The sequence below is a fragment of the Lutra lutra genome, chromosome 1, assembly GCF_902655055.1.
Source record: "Lutra lutra chromosome 1, mLutLut1.2, whole genome shotgun sequence".
Classification (NCBI taxonomy): Eukaryota; Metazoa; Chordata; class Mammalia; order Carnivora; family Mustelidae; genus Lutra; species Lutra lutra.
The window spans coordinates 216,974,599-216,998,005 of NC_062278.1; the positions used below are offsets into that span (position 1 = coordinate 216,974,599).

The following is a 23,407-nucleotide window of genomic DNA, read 5'->3' on the forward strand; positions in this document are numbered from 1 at the left end:
AATACTGGTGGCATCCATCTAATATCTGTCTCCATGGCCACATTGCCTCCTCCTTTTCTCTGGGTCTCCTTCACTTCTACCTGTTTTATAAGGAAACATAGGATTTCTATTTAGGGCTCACCCAGATAACCCAGTGTAAGTGCATCCTTTGCAAAGACCCCTTTTCCAAGTAAGTTCTGATACCATTCATCCTTTTATCATATGAGGTACTAATCATAAATTAGGGGGATTAGGACATGGACATATCATATTGGGGGACCCCTTTTCACCTCCTACAGATGTGCTTTGATTGACTCTATCAAGAGGCCTATTCTCATCTGACATTGGGAAGGACAGTTTCTTGTCCTTGGGTGTCATGTTCAAGCATGACATCTATATTTGCTGCCACCACCTTGTGACTGGAGGAGAACCAGTCCTAGGACAAAGCCACCAAATGCAGAAACAGAGTGAAGCCTACTCCCCTGTTTCACATTCCCTGTCTCTGAAGTCCTAGTAATGACAAACAACTGTTTCCTGTTTGATCATATTAGGGATAAGTATTATTCTCTTCATAGAACTGAAGGCTTCCTCACTGATGAAGCAGAAATAACACAATTATTTTAAAATGAGATGATATCATTATACCAATCTTAGTAGATAATGAAACTGAGTATAGTAGATGGATGCTAATGTTACCTCAAGGGAATACAGTTTACCAGTGACTGGTCTCCATAATTTCTAAATCAGGGTGTGAAAGGTGAACTCCCTTGCCTCACTGTAGGCCTGACTTTGGGTTTTAATTGACATGATCTAATCACAGGATCAGGTGGAAGCCAGTCTCTATATAAGACCACAGTCATGCTTCTATTCTGTTCTGAGCTATCCATCTTCTACAACTTTCCTTCTGAGAGTCATCATATAAACACTATAAACTTTGACCTCTGCCTCAGATTCTACCTCTATGGAGCTGATAAAAACCTTGAAGTAAGAACTGAAATAATTTGTCAAACATAAAAAAGTTGAATAAAAGTAAAAGTTAGGTTTTAACACTAAGTTAAAATACACCTCATGTTAGAAGCATTTGGTGACAGAAGTAGCAGGCATTCTGGTTCTCCTGTGATTTGTATAACTTTGATTTATTCTTACAACCCAGCCCAAGGTACATGGCACAATCACAGAAAAGAAGGTATCCTTCTGATCAGTTTCTTCAAGGCACCCTGCATGTCACTATTCCTCAGACTATAAATAAAGGGGTTCATCATTTGAGGAATCACAATGTACATCACTGAAGCCATGGTATTTCTCCTGGAAGAGTCACTAATTGCAGAACTAATGTACACTCCAACAGCCGTCCCATAGAACAAGGACACAACTGACAGGTGAGACCCACAGGTAGAGAAAGCTTTATACTTTCCACTATCTGATGGCATTCTCAAAACAGAGGAGAAAATTTGAGTGTAAGAGAAAATGATTCCAGATAGAGGAACACCCCCAAGTAAGCAAGCCAAAACATATACCAAGATATTATTGATGAAAGTATCAGAACAGGCAAGCTTGACAACTTGAGCAAGCTCGCAGAAGAAGTGGGGGATGTTCAGGTCCTTACAGAAGGATAGCCGTAGCACCATCAGGCTATGGAGCAGGGCATTGGCAATGCTAATGAGCAAGGAGAGCACCATCAGCAGGCCACAGAGTTGGGCATTCATGATAACGGTGTACCTCAAGGGATGGCAGATGGCCACATAGCGGTCATAGGCCATTGCTGCAAGGAGAAAATTTTCCAAACCAACAAAAATCAAGACAAAGCAGACCTGGATGAGGCAGCCTGCATAACTGATGCTCTGAATTTGTGCTTGGATGTTCACCAGCAACTTTGGGATGGTGGATGTGCTTAAACAGATGTCAGTAAAGGACAGGTTGGAGAGGAAGAAGTACATGGGGGTGTGGAGGTGGGAGTCAGAGATGACAGCCAGGATGACCAGCAGATTTCCCAGGATGGTGACCAGGTACGTGGACAGGAACAGATTGAAGAGGAGGGGCTGTAGTTCTGGATCATCTGTCAGTCCTAGGAGAAAGAATTCTGAAAATACTGTCTGGTTTCTGGGTTCCATGTTGTGGATGAATCTGATGGAAAACATGGGGTGAAATTTAAAAAAAAATAAAGGAATGGTCTCTGGGTGAGCCACAGCAGCATCACCTGGGAATTGTTAGAAATACAAATTCTGGTATCAGTCCAGATTGCAATAAACTCTGAGGTGAGTGATCTATTTTTTGCAAAATAATGATCTATTTTTGGCAAACTGTCCAGTGGAATTTGGTACACACCCAAGTTTGAGAGCCAGTTCTTTTAGAAAAATGAAGGAAAAACCCCCCACTATTGAGGATCCATGTGAATGTTCTAACCTTCCCTCTCCTAATTTTTCCCTCTAACATCATTTTGCACTCTTCTTCCCCTTTTCCCTATGTGGCGTTTTTTTTTTTTCCTTTAAATCACCAGCTTTGTCAGAAATATTTCTTTCCTTCAAACAAATAGAAAGATAGGAATGATGTTATCCTATCTATCCTATACAGTCTGCTACCAAATCTTTGACATGCTCAGAATCATCTGAAAGGTGTGTCAAATTACTGATGAGTTAAATCATATTATTACTCCATTCACCCTTGGGGACTCTCAGAGGAGGTGACACTTACGTCATGGATGTGAACTACACAGTGTGTGGCAAAGACTAGGTCTGAGTTCAGGTCCTCTGACTGCTGAGTTGACCGTCCCTTTTAAAATTTTTTATGTGTTTAAGTTTTTATTGAAATGCCAGTCAGTTAACATACAGTGCAATATTAATTTCAGGTAACAGTACAGTGATTCAGGGGCACCTGGGTGGCTCAGTGGGTTAAAGCCTCTGCCTTTAGCTCGGGTCATGATCTCAGGGTCCTGGGATGGAGCCCCACATCGGGCTCTCTGCTCAGCAGCGAGCCTACTTCCTCCTCTCTCCCTCTCTGCCTGCCTCTCTGCCTACTTGTGATCTCTGTCTGTCAAATAATCTCTTCCAGTCCCGACCATGTTGATACAAAAGTTGGGTATTCATCCTTTCTGATGGAGGCATAATACTCCATAGTGTATATGGACCACATCTTCCTTATCCATTCGTCCACTGAAGGGCATCTTGGTTCTTTCCACAGTTTGGCAAATAAACAAATAAAATCTTCAAAACAAAACAAAATAAAATTAAAATAAAAACCAGTACAGTGATTCAGTACCTCCACACAATACTAGGTGATCAACACAAGTGCCTTCCTTGATCCCCATCATCTAACCAATCCCTCCACCCCTCCCCTCTAATAACCATCCATTTGTTCTCTACAGTTAAGAGTCTGTTTTTTTGTTTGCACCCCTCTTTTCTTTCCCCCCCTGTACTCATTTGTTTTGTTTCTTAAATTCCACATATGGAATGACTCGACGGACTTGACCAATCATTGTTAATGCTTCTGGATGATATGGCATTACTATTCCTAAACCATCTCATGTTTCATAACTTCCTTTAAAATGTTAATATTTTCATCTTGAGAAATGCTGTAAATCTTTACCTCACCTACAAGGCATGTCCACCTCTACCCATGATGTAGAGTAGCAGTGTGAAAAAAAATGCAGCCTGTTGTGGCATCCATTCAAGTATATGCTCTGCACCTGAGTATAGATTGAAAAATGTTGCTTATAGGGACTCCTGGATGGCTCAGTTGGTTAAGCATTTGCCTTTGGCTCAGGTCATGATCTCAGGATCCTGGGATTGAGTCCCATATTGGCCTCCCTGCTCTGTGGGGAGCCTGCTTTCCCTCTGCTTGTGCTCTTTCTCTCTCTCTCTGGCAAATAAACAAATAAAATCTAAAAAAAAAAGAAAGGAAAAGTGAACTGGGAGAAATTGGAGGGGGAGACAAATCATGAGAGACTGTGGACTCTGAGAAACAAACCAAGGGTTTTGGAGGGGAGCAGGATGGGGGTTACATGAGCCTGGTGGTGGATATTAAGGAGGTCATGTATTGCATGGAGCACTGGGTGTGGTGCATAAACAATGACTCTTGGAACACTGAAAAAAATAAAATTAAGATGTTAAAAAAAGAAAAGAAAATTGTTGCTTATTGACTTAAAAGTCATAAGACGCCTCCATGGAAATGCTACTCATCTGCGTTAGTGGTTCATTCTAAGAAAAACTAGGCAACTATATCAGTGATGTTCTCTGTCCTTAGGGGACTTTCCACCAAAGGTTAAAGGGGGCATATCGTTTTTAAAAAGAGAACTTCTCCAAGGAGACATACAAATGGCTAACAGACACATGAAAAAATGTTGAACATTATTAGCCATTAGGAGAACTCAAGTCAAAACCACATTGAGATACCACCTTACACCAGTTAGAATGGCAAAAATTAACAAGGCAGGAAACAACAAATGTTGGCAAGGATGTGGAGAAAGGGGAACCCTCTTACACTATTTGTGCAAATGTAAGCTGGTACAGCCGCTTTGGAAAACAGTATGGAGACTCCTCAAAAAGTTAAAAATAGAGCTACCCTATGACCCAGCAATTGCACTACTGGGTATTTACCCCAAAGATACAGATATAGTGAAAAGAAGGGGCACATGCATCCCGAAGTTCATAGCAGCAATGTCCACAATAGCCAAACTGTGGAAGGAGCTGAGATGCCCTTCAACAGATGAATGGATAAAGAAGATGTGGTCCATATATACAACGGAATATTACTCAGCCATCAGAAAGGATGAATACCCACCATTTTCATGGACATGGATGGAAATGGAAATGATTATGCTAAGTGAAATGAGTCAAGCAGAGAAGGACAATTATATGGTTTCACTCATATGTGGAACATAAGGAATAGCATAGAGGACATTAGGGGAAGGAAGGGAAAACTGAAAGGGATGAGTCAGAGGGGGAGATGAGCCATGAGAGACTGTGGGCTCCAGAAACTATCTGAGGGTTTCAGAAGGGAGGGAGGTGGGAGAATGGGGTAGCCAGTGATGGGGTAGCCCAGTAATGGGTAGTAAGGAGGGCATGTGTTATAATGAGCACTGGGTGTTATATGCAAATAATGAATCATTGAAAACTATATCAAAAACTACTGATGTATTTCGTGAGATAAGTCAATTAGAGAAAGACAATTATATGACCTCACTAATATGAGGAATTTGAGAAAAAAAGACAGGATCATGGGGAAGGGAGGGAAAAAATGAAGCAAGACAAAACCAGAGAGGGAAACAAACCATACGAGACTCAATCTGAGGAAACAAACATGGGTTGCTGGATGGGAGGGGAGTAGGGGAGATAGGGAAGCTGGGTGATGGATGTTGGGGAGGGTATGTGCTATGGTGAGAAAAAAAAATAACGGTGTAAATTGGAGGGGGAGACAAGCCATGAGAGACTGTGGACTGTGAGAAACAAACTGAGGGTTTTGGAGGAGAGGGGAGTGGGGGGATGGGTGAGCCTGGTGGTGGGTATTATGGAGGGCACATATTGAATGGATCACTGGGTGTGGTGCATAAACAATGAATTCTGGAACACTGAAAAGAAATAAAATGAAAAAAAAAAACTAATGGTGACCACCATAACATAATATAAATAAATAAATAATAGCTACATGAGAGAAAGAATCAAATGCACAGGCTCTTCAAAATAGAGAAAATTTCAAACAGTTATTGGTCTTTGGAAGAAAGACAAAGACCTTCAAGATAGTGCAGATTTATAAGTTACTTAGAAGATAATCAAGTGCCCTAATAGAATTGCTCTGTGAAACAGTGGTCTCCCTCACCTGGGGGAGACAGAAGTGGCCATGACAGCCTTTATCATTTGGTGTATTACTTAGACCCAGAACTCAGAATGTGACCCAAACCAGCACTTGCTTTGTGAATGGGAAAAGCTGTTCAATTGTATGGAGGCGTTGGTGTCTTCAATGTAGAGTGGAAGCTGTTACCAAGTCTTAATGCGGATGTTGTAGTGATGAGCAGTGCATAGAAGAAAAGCATCCAGCACAGCACTCAGCACATGGGACACTGCTAGTAACATTTACTGACTGTGTGTGTGTGTGTGTGTGTGTGTTTGTGTGTGTGTGTGTGTGCGTGTGTGTGTGCGTGCGTGTGTGTGTGTGGTTTTGGTCCAAGAACAGTGGCACCTGGAATATTTCATTTTTCAGAAGGAAGCAGTGGGAAGGGCAACAGAGGAAAGACAGAGTACATCCTTACCATGATAACTGCAAATTTCAGAGAAGTGTTTATGAGTTGAAACTCTAGCTGGGAATCTTTATTGTGTAGAAGAGGAATGAAGTGCCCAGGAATGATGTAAGTAGTCATTTGGCATGGACAGATGATGAACTACACAGCAATCAAAATGAATGAAAGAAAAAATAAGTACCCAACATTTGCATCAACATGGATGGAACTGGAGGAGATTATGCTAAGTGAAATAAGTCAAACAGAGAAAGACAATGATCATATGGTTTCACATATTTGTGGAACATAAGGAATAGCATGGAGAACATTAGGAGAAGGAAGGAGAAAATGAAGGGGAGAATTAAAGGGGGAAATGAACCATGAGAGACTATGGATTCTGGGAAGCAAACTGAGGGTTCTGGCAGGGGCATGGGTGAACCCAGTGATGGATGTTAAGGAGGGCACGTATTGCATGGAGCACTGGGAGTTATATGCAAACAATAAATCATGGAACACTACATCAAAAACTAATGATGTAGTATATGGTGACTAATATAACATAATAAAAAATGAATCAGGACTATAGGTTGATACAATATAAAAAGGTAAGAAAAAATTACATGAGAAAACTTCAAATATATATTGAAATCTCTCAGGCTGTAATCCCTAATAAAAATAAAACCCAGAAGAAAATAACAGACAACAGTGAAGTGCTGGGTTTTCCACTAACTGATATGATCAAGTTTAGACAAGTTTAGATATGATCAAGTAAGCCTTAGGTGGGGCTTGACCCTGGGACTCCAGGAACCCAGTCTGAGTGGAAGGCAGATGCTCAATAGACTGAGCTACCCAGGCACCCCTCATTCTTGGTGTTTTTATTGCAATAAATCACAGAGATATAGATTTGCATAAGTTTGCACAATCTTGATTCTTTTCCTTCTCCAGGGAAACCAGTACACTGACTTTATATACATTATTCCCCTGCAGTTTTTATTATGATTAGTATTACTCTCTGATTAAAAAAAAACTGTACATTCTTTTGCATTTTAAAAGCTTTATATACATGGAACCATACAATACATGCCATTTAAAACTGGCATGCTTGGGCGCCTGGGTGGCTCAGTGGGTTAAGCCACTGCCTTCAGCTGAGGTCATGATCCCGGGGTCCTGGGATGGAGTTCTGCATTGGGTTCTCTGCTCAGCAGGGAGCCTGCTTCCCTCTCTCTCTCTCTCTGCCTGCCTCTCTGCCTGCTTGTGATCTCTGCCTGTCAAATAAATAAATAAATAAAATCTTAAAAAAAACTGGCATGCTTATGCTATTTATTTTTTACTATGTTGGTATATTTAGTCCCATTCGCTAATTTTAATTACCAGAGAGTATTACATGATACTGTTACATCAGTTTATTTCTCCACTCCCTAACTGATAGTTATTATGGTCAATGTCTTTTATCCTATGTATGTTTATGAAGACATGTGCACTATGAAACTATGCATGGGGGATACCATCATATTCAAGATTGTATTGTGTCTGGGAAGGGAGAAAAGGAAAGGAAGGGGGAGAAAAAGAGGTGCTTTCTCTTTGCATATACACACATTTTTCTACTTTGTAAAAAAGACCTGAAGCCAGTATGGCAGAATGTCAACATTTGATCATTCTGGAATGAGTGGAAGGGTGGCCATATGTTTTCTTGTTATACATCTCTGCTATTGTTATGTAAAATGCTTAGTAATTTTATGAAGAGAAATTACATGTCCTAGCAAAGTGTCTGGCTCTGTCTCTCTGTATCTGACTCCCTTCCTTGTGTCCTCAACGAGCTACAGGGATAATACACTTGTCCCTGCATGGTATGTTAGGAATCAGGCATGCAAGTAAAAGGAAAAGTTGACCCAAACCCTTCCCCAGGACCATCACAAGAATTCAAGTAAATGTGAAAAGAGTATATAACAGTCGATCTTGTTTTAAAAGGGGCTGATTTCTACTCAGGAGGAAAATATGTTCTGTCATGTTTTAGAGAGATTAGGAGACCAGCTGATTGAGACTGGGGTCAGTATCCGTACAAACGGGAACTTGTTAACAGGAAGACAGGCTGGAATGCATGGGACACCTAGGTGTCATTTCATGCATGCACACTCTTCATTGCTTCTCCTGGATGAATCTGTAGTAAAATATTGCCCTCCTTACTGAAGCATTAACTAAAGGAGTTTCAGTTACCTGGCTGGCATCAGTGTGGAGTGGTGCATGACATGTCACCTAGATACAAAGACGGAAGATCTGTCTTCAGGAAAGGCAGCAAGACCAAATGAGGCAATGGGCTTGTGGTCAAGAAAGATCATTCCTAGTTGGAGCCTCAAGTGTTCTTCTTCCTGATTAGGTAAGGGCTGTAGAATGAGGTTGTCACAGGCTGACTCTTTACAATGTTCTATCCCTAGGGGCAGGGAGGGGGTGTCAATATCCAAAGCTCCTCATTAGACAACATTTTTAGTGTCCTTCCAATCCCTGGGCTCTGCAAATCCTTAAACACCAAGACTGTAGAAGAGAGGGATGCCTGATGGCTAATCCTTGAGCCTGTGAGGCCAGATGTATGTCATCTATTCTCCCTATCTGTTCATGCTCACCTCTGTCTCACACACCTTGCTCACATATACACACACTCCTTTTCTAATGAATTTAGGCTTCTTTTAAAGTTACAAAGGTATCACTATGTGATTAATGATATCTCAAGGACTGATTCCAATTTTAAGTGTGCAAATATTATTTATGTGCTGGGTGTAAATAATATGTTTATAAATATAGTTAAGTTATTATAAGATTCAACTCCTGGGGATATTTCCCCTTTAGAGTTATTGAATGTTTTCTGTATTTTCTTTCTCTTCCTTATATTTTACATGGGAATATATCATCTATTCTTTGTGATTATTGTGGCTGTGATCAATGTAGACAGACTTCATACTCTCTTTTTAAACTACTATACATTGGTTAATTGAATTTAAATTAAAAAATTAAAAAAAACCAGCTCCTGGCACTTGGTAGTACTTGAGTAAATGTGTGTACATATGAATAACTGAAAAAAAAAAACCCAAATGAATAGAAGATACTACTTTGGATGGAAAAAAATTTTTTTAAAAACAAAATAAACTTTCCCCCCTATATTTTATTTACTTATTTGAGAGAGAGAGAGAGAGAGCATGAGTGGGATGAAGGGCAGAGGGAGAAGCAGACTCCCCACTGAGCAGCAAGCCTTAGGTGGAGCTTGATCCTGGGACTCCAGGAACCCAATCTGAGTGGAAGGCAGATGTCTAATAGACTGAGCTACCCAGGCACCCCTCTCTTTAAACTTTCGTGATTACCTGTTCCAAGTTCTGCACTATAGATTCAGCACATATTTTTCTTCCCACTGTGGAATTTGGATTGAGTTATGGTTCTTCATTTTTAATTGGGTTGTGATGAAGTACGATGTCACCTAAAGGTGGTAGTGTGCAAGTTGTGAATCACCCAGATATTTCCTCTGTAATTCAATAGGTATGGATGATACTCCCTGTTAATGTTCACTTAAAAACATTTTTCTTTAGGACTTTGGTATTTTCATCTATTCAGTAATTTATCTCCCATTTAAAAAAGATTTTATTTACTTATTTGAGAGAGAGAGAGGAAGCATGAGCAAGGGGAGGGGAGAGGGAGAGGGAGAAGCAGACTCTTCATTGAGCAGAGCGACCGATGCAGGGCTCCATCCCAGGTGGGTGAGATCATGATCTGAGCTGCAGTCTGATGCTTAATTGACTGAGCCACCCAGGTGCCCCTATTTCACATTTTTTAAAATGTAAATTCAAGTTCGTTAACATACAGTATAATATTGGAGGAGTAGAATTTAGTGATTCATCACTTACATATATCACCCAGGGCTCATTACATTCCGTGCCCTCCCTAATGCCCATCATTCATTTAGCCCATCCCCTGCCCACCTCCCCTCCAGCAACCCTCACCTTGTTCTCTATAGTTAAGAGACTCTTATGGGGTGGGAAAAGAAACCAAGATGGTGGAGTAGTAGGAGACCTTAGTTTCTTTGGTCCTAGGAACTCAGTTAAATAGCTTTCAAATCATTCTGAACACCTGCAGATGCAACTGGAGATCTAAGGAAATAGCTGCAGCTCTACAAATAGAAAAGTATCCACTTTTGCAAGGTAGGAGGTGTGGGGAAATGAATCTATGGCCACATATGGGAAGATAAACCATGGGAGGAGGGAGCCTCTCTGTAAGCCAGCTACCAGAAAGTGATATAACAGTGAAGCACAAAATCAGAACTTTCAGAAGTCTGCTCTGGTGAGGGATGTCACTCAGGTGGCTAAGCGGGGCTGGAACCCTAGCTGGGACAGTGTGGTTTCCGGATCCTTGGGGTCTCAGGAAGACCAGGGGTACCTGAGTGCAACAGAGTTCCCAGGCATCAGAGCAGGAAAGTCGGCTGTAATCAGCAAGCCCAGGAGTGGGCTCTCAGCTCCGGGTTGCCATAAATCACAAACCGAGGCATTTGGGTGACTGCTCTGTGAGCAGGGGCCCAGCAAGCTTCAGAACCAGCAAGAACCCACTTCTTCCACAGGGAGGAATGACACAGGAGCATGCCACAGGAGTCTGCAGGGTTTGGAGATTGAAGGGGGTCATGTGGCTGAGATAGAAGTGCTCAGTCACAGGCTGGGTGAGCATGGAGTGCTGATAGAGACCAGGGAGATGGGAGAGATTGACTGCTTTTCCACGAGGGCTCACTGAGCAGTGGGTCCCTGAGCTTTGGGCTCCAGGTCCACAGACCAAGAGCCTCCCATTTTCATTCTCATCCTCTAAAGCCTCATGGAAAGCCTTCAGGAACAAAAGCCACCTAGAGCAAACCAGCAAACCAGAGCTGAACACTTAACCTGGCCCCCTGGCACGGGTGGTGCAGTTCTGCCCACGGCAAATGCACTTGAGAATCAAAGTAGCAGGCCCCTCCTACAGAAGATCAGCAAGAACATCCAGCCAAGATCAAGTTTACTGATCAATAAGAATTGCAAAACTCCAGTTTTAGAGGGGAGAATTATGGGGGTGAGGGTGACAGGGTGATGGGTATTAAGGAGGGCAGGTGCTGTGATGAGCACTGGGTGTTATATATAACTAATGAGTCACTGAACACTACATCAGAAACTAGTGATGTACTATACAGTGGCTAACTGAACATAATAAAAAAAAATTGCAAAACTCCAGTGCTAGGGGACTATACATATAGAATTCATGGTTTTTTCCCCCATGATTCTTTAGTCTTTCAGTTTTAATTTTTTTCTCTTTCCTTTTTCAACCAATTTGTTATTTTATGAACTCTCTTTATAAATCTTTTTAGATTTTCATTTTTACAGTTACACTCTATCCCCTCATTGTATTTAATTGTGTGTGTGTGTGTGTGTGTGTGTGTATAATTTTGAGATATAGTTTCTTCTAACAAACCCACCACAATACACTCAGGATATAGTGTATTGCTCTGTTCACCTGTCTGTTTATATCCCTTCCTTTTTTTTGTTGCTTTTTTTCTCTTTTGTTTTTTCTTGTCTTTTAATTTTCATTTTTATGGTTACCTTCTATCCTTTCGTTGTATTTAATTTTATTTTTGTACATACAGAAGTTTTTCTTTCTTTGCAATTTCGGGATCTAGTTTTTTAACAAAGAGACCAAATACACACAGGATCCAGTGTATTGCTCTATTCTGTCCCCGTGATTATATTCTCTCTTTTTTTTCCTTTTATTTTTAGGTTTTTTTTTTTTTTCAGGTCTCTTCTCATTTGTTTAGTGTATATTTCTTTGGGGTCGTTGTTGACATTTTATTATTTTATTCTCTTTTTCATCTATTCTCTGAACAGAATGACAGGATGCAAAAATTCACCTCAAAAAAAGAATAAGAGGAAATACTGACTTCTAGGGACCTAATCAGTATGGGCATAAGTAAAATGTTGAAACTGGAGTTCAGAATAATGATTATAAAGATACTAGCTGGGCTTGAAAAAAAGCATGGAAAACACTAGAGAATCCCTTTCTGGAGAAATAAAAGAACTAAAATCTAATCAAATCAAAACAAAAATGGCTATTAATGAGATGCAATAAAAATGGAGGCTCTAACTGCTGGAAAAATGAGGTAGAAGAGAGAATTAGTGATAGGGAGGACAAAATGATGGAGAATAAAGAGGCTGAGAGAAAGAGATAAACAACTATGGGATCACAAGGGGGAGAATTCAGGAGATAAGTGATCCCATAAAGAGAAACAATGTCAGAATAATTGGGATCCCAGAAGAAAAGGAAAGAGAGAGAGAGAGGGACAAAAGAATAATAATAAAAATTTTAAAATTAAAGTAAGAAGGAAGATAGATCCTATTTCCCATAGAACTGGAGCTTTGCAGCATCTGTGATCAGTAGACTGGTGTATGTGAGGTGTTTGTGCTGGTCTTCTGGGAAGGGACATGTGGCTCTGATTCTCAGGTGGACTTGCCCTCGTGGAGAAGCACCTCCCCACCTAGTGGATGGGGCTTGGTGTAAGTGGCTCTGGGCTCCACTAGGTGGCACAGTTTTGAAGGGCTGAAGGCTTTCAGCACTAATAATGCTGGATGAAAATGGCTGTGCCCTGCTCGCTAGCTGCAGAACTGAGAGTTCGCGCCCCCCCCCCCCCACTCTTCAGAAAGCCCTCGCAGAAAAGCAGTCAATCAGTTTTGTGTCCCTGACTTAGTAAGATACCTGTCTTCATCCTGCCTGTATCCCAGCTGTTTTATCTCAGGTATGTGGTTGAGTTTTAAAACTCCAAATTTTAGGGACTCTCATGACATGTACCCATGCTGATCCTCTGAGGGAGGGTCTTGTACATTTTTGCTGTTTGCCAGCCCATGCCAGGCAAGCAGTTGCACAACTGGGCAGCGGTTGAGTTTATGGCAAGGCAGAGCAGAGAGCTGACACCTAGGCTTGTTGCCCTCAGCTGGAGTCCTTGCTCCTCTGCCTGGGAACAGTGCAGCATGTAGGTGCCACCCACTCTTCTTGTGACCCAGAGGATCCTCTGACCATGCTGTCCATGCTTGGGCCTCCACACTCCTTCCCCACCTGAGTGCCTTTAAGTGATGCATGACCCTGGTGGTGGTGGACTTCTAAAATTTCATATTTTGTGCTCCACTGCTTATAATGTTTTCTATAAGCAGGTGATCCATCTCTACAGGTGTTCTGTGGATGTCAATAGGGGAAGTCCTGCACTAGAACACACCATGGCAGCAGGCAGAGAGCTGTCCCCCAGTTGTGGTGCTGACATCATACTTCCTCTCCTTACAATGAATTGTGCTCCTTTGGTTATCCTGGGAGACCTCTGTCATTTTCCTCTATACACACATCCAGAAAGACTTCTGGGGGGTGCCTGGGTGGCTCAGTTGGTTAAGCATCTGCCTTAGGTCATGATCTGGGAGCACTGGGATGGAGCCCCACGTTGGGCTCCTGGCTCAGCAGGGAGTCTGCTGCTCCCTCTCCCTCTACTGCTCTTGCCACTCATGCTCTCTCTTTTCCCCTCTCTCTCAAGTCAATAAAATCTTAAAAAAAAATACTTCTGTCTGATGGCCCCACATTGTTGTACTTGTGGAAAAAGTGATAGTCCCCAACACTACCAACTTCTTTTTTCTCCTGTCATGTTACACTCCTCCACAGAAACACTGTTTTATTCACAATAACACATTATAAATTTTGTATAGGAGCCCTAATTATGCAGCCAACTCTTTTAAGACTTTAATCATTCCATCAGTTTTACTCAACCTTGTTTCTCTGTGTGGACTCCACCTGAGATGAGTAAGAAGTACTGCAAGGAGAAGTAATTAAAATAAATAAAAACTCAGATACATTGTGGTTTTTTTTTTTTAGCTACATTCTTACCAATGGATCAGGGAGAAGGAATTAAGGCAAACAGGGTCTCAGAAAAATGATGAACATCCATTACCCTGCCTACTCAATCATTTGATTATATTATTCAGACCAGAAAAACTACAGTAAAGATAAACAAATACGAATGTTGAAGCAGGTGGTAAAAGTATGTGAGTTCGAAAGGATTATACAAGTTATGAATATAGGCAAGATATGAAAAACTATGATAAGAGTTAAATATTAATTCCTACTATATGTCAGGCGTTGTATTAAGTGCTTGTCATGGTTATGACAGCTGACTGCCCAACATGAATTAAGCCTAGATGGTCAGTCTAAGGCTTTCATATTAATCATTTCTCCCATACCAGTAATTTTATTAAAAAGGAGCATATGATCCTCTTCTTTGTGGTGAGATTTAAGGGGATATCTTCTGGGTGATGCCATGGAAAGGTCAATTTTCAAATGGCTCAGGGAAAGACAGTCTGTTTTCTGTCCCTGGGCATCACAACTGAGTATGACACTGTGTCTGCTGCTACCATCAGTCCTGGAATGACATCACCTCACAGAGAACTAATGAATCCCTATTCTATTATCCATCTACATTCCCTACCTCTGAATGAAAGATACTTCCCTTTCTTGTTTGAGAATATTAGAGAAAAGTTTTATTTTCTTTTTCTTCTTCTTCTTTTTTTTAAAAGTAGGCTCCATGCCCAGTGTGGAGCCCAACACAGGGCTTGAACTCAGGACCCTAAGATCAAGACCGGAACTAAGAGCAAGAGTCAGATGCTTAATCACCTGAGACACCAGGCACCCCCAAAGGTTTTCTTTTTATTATTAGAACCAAAGACTTTCAGCTTCAGGTTTACATATTTCACAACTGTCTCAAACCGCTGAGATAATCGGATTACACTGATTCTATGGATGATGAAACAGTTTGGTGGCTTCTGATGTTGCTCCAGAGAAATACAGTTTGATAGGGACAACTCTCATTGATTACTGAGTGTGGGTAAGAAAGGCCAGCTCCCTTGCCTCATTGTTTAAGCCCATCTGGGGTGAGATTTGCATGGTCCTAGATGTGGGATAAAGTGGAAGCTAGTCTGCCTGTAACCATGACTCTGCTTACACCATTTCTCTGCCCTGTCTAACTTCTTCCACTTTTTTTGTGAACACGCTGTCCCCCCAAATCTATATAACAGGATTCCAGGACTCAGGTTCTCCCTCTATAGAACACTACCCAAAAAAACTGAGTTTAGGTGCTTGAAATCACTGCCAAACATCACAGAGTTAGACAAAAATCAAAAATCAGAATTCAAGCCCATGTTGAAATGCATGTATCCATCATGTTATCTAGTCATTTCAGATGATCTTGGTGATAGAAGAGTATTCTGAAAGACCAGAATACCTTTTACTTTCACTCATTCTATAAAATTAGCCCAAATATGATGAAACGTTATCCTACCTGATTATTTTTTTCAAGGCTTCCTTCATATCCCTGTTGCGCAGACTGTAGGTAAAGGGGTTCATCAATTGGGGAACCACAGTGTACATCACTGAGGCCACCGCAGTGTTTCTGGAAGAGTCCATAAGTGCAGAGCTAATGTACACCCCTAATCCTGTCCCATAGAACAAGGAAACAACTAGGAGATGAGACCCACAGGTGGAAAAGGCTTTATATCTTCTGCCAGCTGATGGCATTCTCAAAAGAGAGTAGAGAATTTTAGCATACGAGAAAATGATCCCAAAGATAGAAATACCACTCAACACACTAGCCATAAAATTAGCCAAGATGGTATTGATGAAGGAATCAGAACAGGCGAGCTTGATGACCTGTGCGAGTTCACAGAAAAACTGGGGGATTTCCAAGTCAGCGCAGAAGGACAGTTGTAACACCATCAGACTGTGGAGGAGGGCATCCATGATGCTAATGTACAAAGAGAGTAGAATTAACCATCCACAGAGGTGGGGATTCATGATAACGGTGTACCTCAGTGGATGACAAATGGCAACATAGCGGTCATAGGCCATTACTGCAAGGAGAAAATTCTCAAAACCAAGGAAAACCAAGACAAAACAGACCTGGGTGATGCAGCCTGTGTAAGTGATGCTCTGGTTCTGTGCTTGGATGTTCACCAGCATCTTTGGGATGGTGGTTGTGCTTAAGCAGATGTCAGTAAAGGACAGGTTGGAGAGGAAGAAGTACATGGGGGTGTGGAGGCGGGAGTCAGAGATGACAGCCAGGATGACGAGCAGGTTTCCCAGGATGGTGACCAGGTACATGGACAGGAACAGGCAGAAGAGGAGGGGCTGCAATTCTGGATCCTCCGTCACTCCCAGAAGAAGAAATTCTGATACATCTGTTTGGTTTCTGAGTTCCATGTTGTTAATATAAGACATTGGGTGACAAGAGAATAAAACGGATGGTCAACTGGACCTCCAGCAGCAGTACCTGGGAACTTGTTAAAAATGACAATTTTTGGATCCCGCTCCAGACTTACTGATGAAAAGCTCTAGGGATGATGACAGGCAGTCTGTTTTAACAAGCTTTCCAGATGATTCTGACATATGATAAAATCTCAGAACTTCTATTCTCAAAAAATGTTTATCTATTTGGGAACCCAAGTGAATATTCAAATCTTTCCTCTGTGTATTTCTCCCTCCGTCCTTCTTCTCTCCCTCATCCTCTTTCCTCTGCTCAGTTTATCAGCCAAAATTTTAAAAAGATTTTATTTATTGATTTGAGAGTGTGAGAGAGAAAGTGACAGAGCGTGGACAGGGAGGGGGGCAGAGGGAGAGGGAGAAGCAGACTCCCCGCTGAGCAGGGGGCCCCACAGGGAGCTCAGTTCCAGGACCCTGAGATCATGAACTGAGCCAAAGGCAGTTGCTTAACTGACTGAACCACCCAGATGCCTATCAGCCAAAATTCTAATGAGCAATGAGTGTCTAACATGTATCAAGTTTTGAGAGTGAAAAAAGAAAACATGGCTTTATTTCTTTAGAATTATTCCACACCTTCAAAAATTCAAACATGTAAGAATAAAATTATAGGGGCACCTGGGTGGCTCCATCGGTTAAGAGTCTGCCTTCAGCTCTGGTCATGATCCCAGGGTCCTGGGATTGAGCCCTGTGTCATGCTCCTTGCTCAGTGGGGAGCCTGCTTCTCCCCTCCCTCTGCCTGCTGTTCTCCTGATTGTGCTCTCTCTCTCACTTTCTGTTTCAAATAAATAAAATCTTTTAAACAAAAGAATAAAATTACAGAATTCGTCTGATCTTCCCCTAATGCAACAGATGACACAGGATCACAAACAACAACAAAAATCCCCAGGTGAATGGGGGAAAGGGTAAAATGCAAAGGATCCTGAAAAGATGAATAAAAAAAATAACAATTTGTCTTTGGGAGATAGAGACTCATAAGTTGACATTAGCACCAGGCATCCTAAGAGGCACGTCCCTGTGCAACAGTAGTTGTGTCTTTCCTGAGGGACACAAGTGGCCAATAGAGGATCAGTCACTTGTTACAATACTTAGATACTCTTAGATACAGGCTCCAGTACTTGCTTTGTGAAAAGGGAAACGTTTTTAACTTTATTAGGATCCCAGTGTTCTTGTATATATATTGGTAACTATCATAATACTTTATGGGATTGTTGCAACGAGGAAAGTGAATAGGCTTAAATCAGCACAGTGCTCAGCTTATGAGACCCTCATAGTGACACTTCTTGTTGTGATTTTTTTTTTTCTGCCATGAACAATAGCATCTGGCATGTTTCATTCCTAAGGTAGAACTGGTGGGTTGGTACAAGTTGAGGAAAGAAGAAAGTAAGAGAACATCCTTGGTGTGATAATTGCAAATTTCAGGGTTGGGTTTCTGTGCCAAAATTCCCTCTAGCAATCTTGGTCATGTGCAAGGGAAAGAAAGGAAATATCAATATATCAATATTTATTTGGTGTGAACATAAAGCAATTAAAATAAACTAAATATTAGAATAAAATAGATCTATGAATCAACATAAGCAATGAAAACCAACAAGAGATAAAATTTTTCATATAAAACACCATAAATATATACACACATTATATACATATATGCACACAGTATGAACATATGCTTGGGGGATAACATTATATTGGTGTTGCTTCTGTGAGTGGAACTATGAGGAACACAAAAAGAGTGCCTTCTGTATTTATATTATTTTGTTAATTAAAAAATAAGCATGAGATGATACACTAAAATGTCAACATTTGCTAGTTCTGGAAAGGGGTTAATGGTAACGTATTATATTTATTATTACAATATATGCTGTTTTTATAGTTTAAAACACGTGGTACTTTTATAAAGAGGAAAAAGTAGATGAAGAAGGTAGCCTGCTCTGTCTGTCTGGGTCTACACTTCCTTCTTGAAGTGCTTACACCCAAGCTATAAAGATAATACCAAAAGCTCTTCTGTACAACGTATGGGGGATTCAAATGAATCAAATGAAGCTAATTAATCTCTCTCCCTTCCATCATGAAAAGATGCAAGTAAATGTTAGAGGACTCTATAATTGTTACCATATTTATGAAGGGGAGGATTCAAGAGCAAAATGGTTTCTGCCGTTAAATAGACAGAATAGAAAACTAACAAAATCAGAGCTGCATCAGCATTGTTGTGGGGGTACAAAGTAACCTGTCAAGATGATGACATTCAGGCAGGAGTCCCATTGGGGAGTTAGTACTGATCGTGTTAGGCATGGATTTGCATCGTGTCTATGCAGGGAAGCAACTCCAGTAGACACCTTCCCTCATGTCCACAGTATTGTCTAAGGGACTTTCTGTTACCTGGCTGGCATCACTGCAGGATGATACTTGATATCTTCGCTGGATATTGAATGATAGAGACAGAAGCTCTATCTCTGAGAAGGGCAGAGGGGCTGAGAGAAGATAGGTTTCTAGGCAGGTGGGATCGTTGCTGGGAGGTGGCCCAGATGTTTCTTCCTGACTGGGCAGGGCTGCTAAGTCAGGTGGTCATAGACAGACTCTTCACAATTTCTGCATCCCTGAGGGTTTAATATCCAAAGCTCCTCATTAGACAAACACTTTTATTTGGATCCCAGTACAGTGTAAATCCTTAAAGACCAAAACTATAGAAGAGAGAAATTCAAGATGGCTGATCCCTGACCCTGGAGGCCACACGCATGCCACGTAGTTCTTTCCACGTGGTCACGCTCACCTCCATTTCACATACCTTGCATGTGAGGACACAACATCCTTTTTTTTTTATTATTAATTTTTTTATTTTTTTTCAGCATAACAGTATTCATTATTTTTGCACCACACCCAGTGCTCCATGCAATCCGTGCCCTCTACAATACCCACCACCTGGTGCCCCCAACCTCCCACCCCCCACCCCTTCAAAATTCTCAGATCGTTTTTCAGAGTCCATAGTCTCTCATGGTTCACCTCCCCTTCCAATTTCCCTCAACTCCCTTCTCCTCTCCATCTCCCCTTGTCCTCCATGACAACATCCTTTTCTAATTGGATTCCTGTCTTCAGGTTTTAGATATAAACAACGGCATCTCAATCTAATTATTGATATCAGGAAACCAGATTCTAACTTTAAATGTGAAGACACAATTTATATATATGGGTATAAAATATCTATTTATAATTAAAGATAAGCTGTGTAAAAATGCAAGCAATCAGTGAAGATATTTTTTTTCTAAGAATCATTGATGTTTCCTGATCATTCATTTTCATTCCGTAAAAATTCATACTGCAGATTTTAATCTATATTATCTCTAAACAATTCTGACTGTGATCGGTATATGTAAGACACTAGAATTTCATAAACACCATTTCCAAGTTCATCACAAAGGGTTCAGTGTACATTTTTCTTCACATTAGTGGGTCATGGGTTGAAATTGACACTTAAAAAAATAGATTTATGAGAAATTACAGTGCAATTGATAAGGCACTGGTATGCTGGTTCATCCATATGTTCAGAATGAGTGAGATTTCAGCAACAATTTAATAGGGAAAGATGGTGCTCCATGTTAATACTTAATTACAAATATTCATTATTTAATATATTCACACACGTCAATTTACTTTTGCCACATGTTAACTCTTTCTGTATACCTTCACTTTTTAAAAAGATTTTATTTGTTTATTTGAGAGAGTGCATAAGTAGGGCAGGGGGCAGAGGGAGAGGAGAAGAAGAATCCCCACTGAGCAGGGAGCCTGATGTGGGGCTCAATCCTGGGGATCATGACCTGAGCTGAAGGCAGATGCTTAACCAACTGAGCCACCCAGGTGCCCCTATGACTTCATTTTTTTAATTATTGGAGTTCTTGTGATAGTATTTGAAACCACCATGAGACAAGATGGCATTTGAATGTCACCCTTTCACTTCAAGACATTATATAATAGGTACATATAAAAATTCACAGCTGGTCTCATAAAACAAGACAAACCTTTCCATGTGCTACAAAAATAACTCACATAAAGGGTGAAGGCACTGAAACCTCGAGGCTCTATGGAGTCACCTCCAGAAGGAAGATGTTACTCTATCCGGGTAATGAACATCTTGGAAGCTAAATGTCCTAGAAAAAATTAGTGCTTGAAGTCAAAGACAAAAATGGAGATTCAGTATTTGAGCAATGCAGGTGAACACAGAAGTGGTGGACATTGCCTGGACCCAACCATAAATACGGGTTTGGAACAACTGAAGGTCTCAGAAAAGCCCCAATATCTCAATCCAAGTTACCTGTTGGCTTGGAGACTGGGTTTGTGATATTCACAATATAGAAAAACAATCCTCAAGTTTATATAGAGTCCCAAAAGACCCCAAAGAGCCAAAGCAGCCCTCAGTAAAAAGAACAAAGTTGGAGGCATTGCACTTCTTTACTTCAGACAATAATGCAAAGCTAAAGTAATCAAAACAGTATGGTTTGGGCATAAAAATAGACACAGGGACCAATGAAACATAATCCAAGATCCCAGAAATAAACCTTGGTATATGTGGTCAACTAATATTTAACAAAGGAGCTCCATACTCAATGGGTAAGGACAGTCTCTTTAATAATTGGTTTCAGGAAAAATGGATAAACACATGGAGTGCAATGTAGTTGAGCCCCTGTCTTCTACCACTTATGAGAATTAACTCAAAATGGACTAAAGACTTAAACAAAAGACATGAAGCCATAAAACTCTTATAAGAAAACTTAGGGAAAAGCTCATGACATTGGTCTTGGCACAAGTTTTTTGGATATGATACCAAAACACAAAGGCCAAAATCAACAAATGGGACTACATCAAATTAAAAGCTTTACATAAAGAAGTAAACTGTCAACAAAATGAAAAGGCAACCTACTGAATGGGAGAAAATATTTGCAAATCATATATGTGATCAGGAGTTGAAATCCCAAACATATAAAGAACTCATACAACTCCATAGCAAAAAAGTAAATAACCTAATTGAAGAGTGAACAGAGGGACTGAATAGACATTTTTCCAGAGAAGACATATGGATGGCTAACAGGCACATGAAACCGTGCTTCACCTCACTTATCATCAGGGAAATGCAAATCAAAACCAGAATGTCACCTCACACCTGTTAGAATGGGTCACATCAAAGCAAAGGTGTGGAGAAAAGGGAACACTTGTTCACTGGGGTGGAGATGTAAATTGTTACAACTCCTGTGGAAAACAGCATAGAGATTTCTTAAAAAATTAAAAATAGAGCTACCATATGATCTAGCAAGTCCACTTCTTGATACATATCCAAAGGAATTAAAATCGCATCTTATATTTACACTCCAAGGCTCATTGCAGCATTATTCACAATAGCCAAGTTATAAAAACAACCTAGTGTCAACAGATGAATGGCTAAAGATGTTGTATAGGGACACCTGGGTGGCTCAGTTGGTTAAGCAACTGCCTTTGGCTCAGGTCACAATCCCAGATCATGTCCCACATCAGACTCCCTGCTCAGCAGGGAGTCTGCTTCTCCCTCTGACCCTCTCCCTTCCATGCTCACTCGCTCACTCTCAAGTAAATAAAATATTAAAAAAAATATGTTGTATATATACAATGGAAAATTATTCAGCCTTGAAAAAGTAGGAAATCTGGAGCATCTGGGTGGCTCAGTCAGTTAAGCGTCTACCTTCAGCTCAGGTCATGATCCCAGGGTCCTGGGATCCAGCCCCACATCTATCAGGCTCCCTGCTCAGTGGGGAATCTGCTTTTCCCTCTCTCTGTGTTACTCCCCCTGCTTGTACTCTGTGTCAAATAAAAATCTTCTAAAAAGTATAAAAAAAAAAGAAAAAAGTAGGAAATCCTGCCTTTTGTGGCACCTTGGATGCATCTTGTGGCACCTTGGATGTGCTAAGTAAAATAAGTCAAACAGAGAAAGACAAATGCTGATTTATACCATTTACATGTGGAAAATATGAAAAAGCTAAACTCACAGAAACAGAGACTAAAATGATAGCTTCCAGGGGTTGGGCAGTGGGGAAAATGGAGAGATTTTGGTCAATGGGTGTAAACTTTCAGTTAATAATATTAACAAATTCTGGGGATCTAATATAGATCATGACAATTATAGCTAATAGTACTATATTATATACTTAAATATTGATAAAAAAAAGTAGAATCTTAAATATTCTCACCAAAGAAGAAATGGTAATTAAGTGATGGCATGGAGGTTTTATCCATGCAATGGTGGTAATCATTTTGCAATATATAAATACATCAAATCAGCACATGGTATGCCTTAATCTTATAGACTGTTATATACAATTATATCTCAATAAAGCTGGAAAAATTACCAAATACTGGAAATTAAATACTGGCTGCATACATCCAGTTTCTGTCACCATGGTTACATTACCTCCTCATTTTCCTCTAGTTCATTTCCACTTCTGTCTATCTTAGAAGGATACATGTGATTATATTTAGAACTTACCCAGATATTAGGGGGATAAGCTCATCTTCTACAAAGACTCCAAGTAAGTACAATTTGCCCTTCTATCAAAAACTATTAGTAAATTATAGGGCTGGGATGTGGACCAATTCTTTTGAGGAACATATAGCCCATTACAGCTGGGTTTCTAGTTGACTCTTATAACTGACTCTGGAAAATTATGTAATCATCTGACTCAAGGAAGGACAGTCAGAGTTCTGTCTCTGGGAATCATGTCCAAGTATGACATCTCTATCTGGTGCAACCACCTGATGACCCCAAGGAGAGCCAGTCCTAGGACCATACAACCCATGGAGGACTGAATGAATCTCTACCTGTTCTTACACATTCCCTGCCTCTAAGTGCTTGTAATGAAAGATAACTCT

The 23,407-nt window shown here is 40.6% G+C and overlaps 2 protein-coding genes across 2 annotated transcripts; both read right to left on the bottom strand.

The window, feature by feature from the left end:
* Positions 1 to 1,151: 1,151 nt before the first annotated feature.
* LOC125092787 (olfactory receptor 7G2-like) lies at positions 1,152 to 2,117 on the bottom strand. The gene has a single exon (XM_047717177.1). The coding sequence runs from the start codon at positions 2,115 to 2,117 to the stop codon at positions 1,152 to 1,154; it is 966 nt and encodes a 321-aa protein (XP_047573133.1).
* A 13,421-nt stretch (positions 2,118 to 15,538) lies between these two features.
* LOC125108137 (olfactory receptor 7G2-like) lies at positions 15,539 to 16,489 on the bottom strand. The gene has a single exon (XM_047743625.1). The coding sequence runs from the start codon at positions 16,475 to 16,477 to the stop codon at positions 15,539 to 15,541; it is 939 nt and encodes a 312-aa protein (XP_047599581.1). The 5' UTR covers positions 16,478 to 16,489.
* Positions 16,490 to 23,407: the final 6,918 nt, after the last annotated feature.